The sequence below is a fragment of the Calliphora vicina genome, chromosome 3 (genome assembly GCF_958450345.1).
Source record: "Calliphora vicina chromosome 3, idCalVici1.1, whole genome shotgun sequence".
In the NCBI taxonomy this organism is placed as follows: domain Eukaryota; kingdom Metazoa; phylum Arthropoda; class Insecta; order Diptera; family Calliphoridae; genus Calliphora; species Calliphora vicina.
In genome coordinates, this window is record NC_088782.1 from 70,886,027 (window position 1) to 70,893,342 (window position 7,316).

The following is a 7,316-nucleotide window of genomic DNA, read 5'->3' on the forward strand; positions in this document are numbered from 1 at the left end:
CGAGTGATTGTACAACACACCAGATCTCTAGTACGGAGATCACACACACATGTGAATTTAACCCATTGTGAGCACTGTAAATCTGTAGGCATCAGAAAAAACACTTGAAAACGAGAGCTAATTATAGAGTGAGGAAATGTAAATGACTCAAGAAAAGGATTTTAGAGCAACAATTGTTGAATTTGATAAATGCAACAATCCAAACACAACTGGAGCATAAAATTTAGTTCAATTAGAATAACGAAACCGTAAAGACATACAAAACGGATTAAATGGCGCTATATTTTGTTTAAATAAATTCAATTTATTTTTTTTAACAAATTGTGAACCAAATGTTTAGTGAAAAAATTGTGATTTTTTAATAGAGAAAAATAAAACAAAAATCTTTTAAAATAAATACTCTAAAAAATAAAGAAAAAATATAAAAATGATTAAAAGTGAAGATATGTTAGATACTAACGGTTGTGGATCTTTGAATCCCTCTCATGGCTTGCATCAGTTGAGCAGCCACCACTCGTCGCTGTATCGTAATCTACCCGCGAATATTTTGGCCTCTAGCAATTTTCAGCCCATCATGTATGGTGCCAGTGCTGGTGACCACCACTTGAACTCGTCATCAGTGATGCGTATGCATCACGACTCTCCAGAAATGATCGATGAAAAGCCCACAATGTTACCCTCGTATGCAAATGAGCGTAAATATTATGCCACAATGATGACTCAGCCAGATTCCATGAATTATGGTTTGACTTCGTTGCACAGCATGACAACACCGCCGGCATCTTCAAGTCCCATCTCACCCTACGGTGTACTTTTAAGCAATCAACAAAACAATGTTAGTGGCAACGATGAGGCGCCACCCTCTGGGAACTCATCACCTTCAGCACAGCGCACACCGACGGAAAATGAACTGCAGCATTATCACTCAGCGAATGGCAATAAAATTGTAAATCTTTTGCCCTCCACCAACGCACTGGGCCAACAGCTAAATCATCATTACGCCTCCACCATTAAATACTGCTCCAGCAAACCCTCTTCGGATTATCTACAAAATAACGATCATTCGGATTTACAGGATCATCATCATCAGCATCATCATCATAATCCCTCCAATAACAATGATCAAATGGATTCTACAAATTCCAATGAACTTTTACAACATTCATTGCAACGTATTCAACATACCTCCACTTCGGGAGGAGTTATAACATCAGTCAACAATTCGCAAAACGATTCTAATCAAATAATTACTTCGGGAGTCTATTCAATTAGTTCCTCTCCCGCCAAATCGGTTAATAGCAACACTAGTGATAACGGTAATAGTTCATCTAAACAGCAGCAGCAACAAACATCATCAACATCATCTCAGGATTTATCATCACCGGATACTACGAAAAAATCGGGATCCAGACGTCCGGAGAAACCGGCACTCAGCTATATTAACATGATTGCAATGGCCATAAAAGAATCGCCCACCGGAAAATTGACTCTGAGTGAAATTTATAGTTTTCTGCAGAAGAGGTGAGTTTTATTATTTATCAAAGGGGATTTAAAGTTCAAAATACTTCTTGTAGTTTTAAATGAGGAAATATTATGAGATTCTAGAATTATATTTTAAATTTCTAAAATGTATGCCTTAATTTTGTAAGCCGAAGCGAAATATGAACATTCATTTTTTGAATGTTCATATTTTTCAAAACGAATTTTTTGTTTCTGTTTAAAAACTTTAATTTCATAAAACAGAACTAAACATTCCCATACACTTGAAATATCAAAATCAAACGTTATGCATTTTTATTCGATTCAATACATTTGCCATGGATTTTTAAATTTTCAAAGAAAAAACATTTGTAGGAATATACGTTTTGTTCTTTTCATACAAAAGCAAACATAACAAAGAAATACTTTTTCAAACAAATGTACAAAAACATTCTAACATTTGAATTTTTTTCAAGAAATTTTAATTCTTGATAAATAATTCAATTTATTTGGCAGAAAGCTGACTAAAAACGTTGTTTTCCAACTGGGTACCACCACATTAAAAAATTTAGTTGAAACGCAAATATCGTTTCGTTTTATGAAATCCATTTTCTCGTTTCAAACAGAAACGCAAATAAAAATTCGTTTAAAGATACAAAATGAGGCTGTTAGGGTCATTGTAAAATGAACAAAGATTTTTGCAAAACATTAACAAACGATTAGTTAAATTAAAATGACTTCATTGACATTTACAATGTAATCCATTGAATTGAACACAGATTTCTTATTCTCAAAACATAAACTATAGTGTATTTTATCTTGAAGAAATCTTGTGTGATCCATAATAGCAGCATTTATTCAGTTTAAATATTCGTCATGTAATTTAAACTAACAAATTTGTGTTATCCTTATAGAGAATTTAGTTATTTTAAAACGTGTATGTCCTAAGCATCAATTAATCCTTTTAGATTACAATTAGACCGGTCCAAAGCAGTCAACATAGAGTCAGTTACCTTACTAGCTTCCTCTATCATTTACTTGTACTAATTGTCCTCAAATAGTCAGTTAAAAAGACATCTCATAGACAGTACAATAACCAATTGCTTTTAAACAAACTTTCTTCCGACAACTCTCCAATAGATTACTTGTGATGGGTACAAAATAAACGTTTAAAGTTACTACCATAGAGAATTATACATAGAGACGAGACACTCCGATTTGTCAAGCAAAAATACAACAAATCATATGTCTGATACAACAACAAAATACATTGACTAGCATGTATTTTGTTGTTGCCAGAGATAGGTTTTTGACAACAGACTTAGGTTTTTGACAATTACGTCTCGTCTCTATGTTACCCTATGGTTATCTACTACACTCTAGGTTACTGAGAGACACTAAAGTGACAATTGACTTCACGCTAGGTTACATGGGATGTCAGTATACTTATGAAAATAAACTGTATGAGAATTATATCAACACAATTTATATAAAACCAGTTTGTACGTATTACTCACAAAAAAGTTCTGTACAAAATAAACGTTTAAAGTGTCTACAATCGAGATTACAGAGTAATATTCATACTTAATTACCTGGGATATATAAAATAACCAATTGACTTTTCATTAGTGACAATTACTGTATATAAGGGATACATTGACCACTTGCTTAACTGCTGGGTTTAGAGAATCTTTTCCTCCCATTATGTTCTTTATTTAGAACAATAAACGAATAGACACAATCAGCGATTGGCAAACTATGTTTTATTTGTTAATCTGACGATAAAAACAACTTCTTTCTGTTTTATTTGACTGAAGGCTTGTTATTCTAGATGAAAATTATAAAAGTAATCCCATGAGATGAATTCATCTTTTCAACATGTTCACCTCAAATACAGTCCGCCGCAGTCATTGCAACTATTTATGACCAAAATGCGCCTTAACCCTTTGACGGACACTGACGTCTATAGACGTCATAACAAGGGTTTCTGGGGGGACATGACGTGTATACACGTCATAAATTGTTTCCTTCATAATATATAGCCTTCAAACATTTTTTCGGACATTAAAGGTCTCTCGGCTTCAATTCTTACGGCACCCAATTTCCCTGCGTTTGGATGAATCTTGCTGCCCGCATACGTTTTGAAATTACTGCTTGAGTACCTCCCAACTCTTGTTGAGTTTTACAACAAAACTAACGGCAGTTGAGCTGAAGGTGTATCTTAGGGATAAAGATAGTTTAGCGGTAACGGTATTCATACAAAATTCAGTAAAAATTATTTCTATAAAATGATCGGATCGGTCCATATTTATCCATATCACTCATATAAGGTCCATCTCCGAAAATCAATTAACAAAACTCTTATAAATATCAGTATCGAAATCATACTGCTGGATTATGTGACTATCGGTTCATAATTCGACATAATATCAATTAAACGCGAATAAATCTCTCATTAATTTTGCTTATAAACCGGATTTTGTGACTATTGGTCTGAAATCAATAAAACGTTGTAAAATTATATGAAATGTTGTAAAATTTAGCTATTTTTTTTTAAATTTTTTGTCTATATTTTGTGAATTGAGTAAACTGTTAAGGTGAAGGGTATTTAAGATTTAGCACAGATGAATGCTTTTAAAAATATGTACAAAACTATCTTAATGAAACAAGATCAATAGTTTATAAGTTTAATTCCATGTTGATTACATTGAAAATTTTAGGATTATGAAACCATTATTAGAACATTCTGAAAACTAACTTGAAAACGAAAGTGTTGTGACTACTAAAGACATAGGAAAGGTTAAAGTGTCTGCATGTTTTTCCAATTGAAAACAAAAAATACAGATATAATTTATAATCTATTTTAGTGAAACGCCTTTACTATTTACAGAAAGCCTCATAGGAATTTAAAAATACTATGAAATCTATGTCTTGCAATCAACAATTATTGAATAAAATATTTAACGAGACTGTTTTGTAATTGAATTACTTTAATTTATTATTATTTATATCTATATATTATTCATTTTGTGTTAATTATTAAAAAGTTTATTCTTTTAAATGGATTTTATTAAATTATTCGAATAATAATTTTAACTCGTTATTCTCTTAAATAATCGAGGAAATTTTGAAAATTATTCGCTCATTCGAATAATAAAAAAATTATGAACTTTTATTCGAATAAAATAAAATAGTTCGGTTTTTTTTAATTTCCAAACAATTTAACTACTTTAACAAATCTTGATGATAAAATATTAGTCTCTTCAACTTCCCCCTCATAATGGCAAATATTTGTTTATCACTATCTTGTTTAAATAAAACAAAAATTATAAAAAAAAACTAACATTTCTATAACTCTTTTTAAATAAAATCACAAAAGTGCGTTTATTTATTTTAATGAATCTGAGTGGAGCTAAGAAATATGAAACTTGACAATTTGGTGCCAGCCAATCAATACGATACTTGAATCATACGAATCTCACATATACCAGACGCCTTCATTTATAATACGAGAATGATATTGGAGAAAAAGCAATAATATCAGTGTGGCCTCACATTGAAGTCCTAATTAAATTCGCTTAAATTAATGAAAATTCTGAGAATTATGTTGATTTATTTTATTATAAAGTTTTAATTTAATCAAATGTTTATTATTTTTATTTGAGTGATAAAAATGTAAATAAATTTATGCAGATAAGCAGATAAATCCAAATTGTATTTTTAAATATATTGAATAAATTATAGAAACATATCAAAGTACTTGGCTTTTCTTCTTGGAAGATCAGTCACAATCATTTTAAATCTCTTTTGAGTGATTATCTCGGTATAGCTACCAGTTTTTTTTTTACTAACTTAAGTTTTTGACAACTGATAGTTTCTCTATGATAGTTATTTTAATGGCAATTTTTTTTAAAAATCTTAAAAATTCTAATATAAATATTCGTTTAATTTTACAGATTTGATTTCTTTCGTGGTCCTTATGTGGGCTGGAAAAACTCTGTGCGTCATAATTTGAGTTTAAACGAGTGTTTTAAGAAGTTGCCCAAGGGTATGGGTGTGGGAAAACCAGGCAAAGGCAATTATTGGACCATAGAGCAAAACTCTGCCTATATGTTTGAAGATGAGGGAAGTTTGAGGAGAAGACCCAGAGGTTACAGATCTAAATTGAAGGTTAAACCTTATGCAGCGGCAAATGGTTTTTATGCCACTGGGTCCTATGATACAGGAATGGTAAGTCTAACAATATTAATTTAAAATAAACACACAAACTTAAATTTATTTTTTTATATTTTTAATTTTCTAGGACAATCCCAATTTCTATGCTTCTCAGGCATTTACCTCCTACGATTATCCATCGGCCACAGCTGCGGGTGGCTTTAGTGATGCTTGGACTCCACATGGTCACAGTCATGGCCAAAATACTCTACCTCAGTATTCTAATATAGCGGTCTCCTCAGCTTTACAAAATAATAATAGTCCTACACCACCCCTGGCTCATGCCATTTCAAATGTGTCGACCAGTAGTTCATCGCCCGCCCCCTCAGTATCAGCCGGCTCCATAGTAACGGCGTCAGCTTTGCAATCAAACGCCGGTTTGGATTATGCTACAGCTTCACTAGTAGCAGCCGGCAACGGCTACAATCCATATGGTTCTTCGCCAACAGGCGCCACTTACAACATAGACAATGGTAAGTACTCGTATGAATGTAAGCATCATCATCATCATTAGCATAAAACATTAAAACAAAAACTGCATGAATAGAATCATCGGCGTTCAGGGTGATCATGTCAATCATAAACTTTTATTATATCAAATTAAAACATAAAATCTTGTTGTGGAAGATCATAAATTGTTGTGTTGTTTTTTAAAGCAACTTAATGTTACAGTAATTCGTAATTCTTATTTGAGCAAGAAAATCATTAAATAGTATTTTAATTCGAAATATAATTTTATAAACAAAAATGTGTTAATTTCTTATCAACTTCATTTACTTGCAGGTTTGCGTTCAATGTCCTTAACACAAATGTCTTCATTGTCATCATCACACCATCATCACCAACATCATACTCACCATCATCACCAAAATACACATCACAATTCGTCCATGACACCACCACCATCTTTGCCCCCCACCTCATCGTCCTCAAATTTGCCACCCACATCTTCATCAGCCTCGACAACGTCATCCTCATCTTCAGCAGCAGCATCACATTTAATTGATCGTAAACCGATTTATTTGCCTCGAATGACCCCACCTTCCGGCACAATATCGACACCGCCACTGCATCAACAGCATTTAAGTGTGGGTGGTTCAAATAGTTCGGGTGGCGGCAGTAGTGGTGATGGAGGTTCTTCGTATTACGAACACATTAAATATTCAAACTAATTACGAATAGAAGTAGTAATTACATATTTTTTATTTCCTTTTTTATTAATTATTTGTAGTTTTTTTTCTTTCCAAATACTTATACATATTACATTGTATGTATGTTTAAATTTAAACAGCTAGAGTTGCCAAAAACAAAAATAATAATCTCAAAATTTTAAGAAAATATTTTAAAAATAATATTGTATTTTTATTATTATTATACTCATAATGTAAGTTAAATAGATTTTAATATCAATAAAATATGTAAATAATTTAAATTCTGTTATTTTTCTTTTATTTTATATTCTTCAAAATGAAAGTCAAAAAAACTCAGTCTAAATAAGTTTTATGTTGTCAGAAAGAGCATAAGCTCATAGTTTACCCAACATCTCTTTCCTAAAATAAGTTAATGTTAAAAAAATATCTGTAGGGTTTGGTCATTGATTCCATATAATGTCTAATTTCTTA

At 31.7% G+C, this 7,316-nt stretch overlaps 1 protein-coding gene across 1 annotated transcript; it reads left to right on the forward strand.

The window, feature by feature from the left end:
- Nucleotides 1–382: 382 nt before the first annotated feature.
- On the forward strand, nt 383–7,039 carry bin (biniou). Its single transcript, XM_065505106.1, has 4 exons — nt 383–1,521; nt 5,436–5,709; nt 5,783–6,167; nt 6,478–7,039. Exons 1-4 carry the CDS (start codon nt 428–430, stop codon nt 6,864–6,866), a joined length of 2,142 nt encoding a protein of 713 aa, XP_065361178.1. The 5' UTR covers nt 383–427; the 3' UTR covers nt 6,867–7,039.
- The last annotated feature ends 277 nt before the right edge of the window (nt 7,040–7,316 follow it).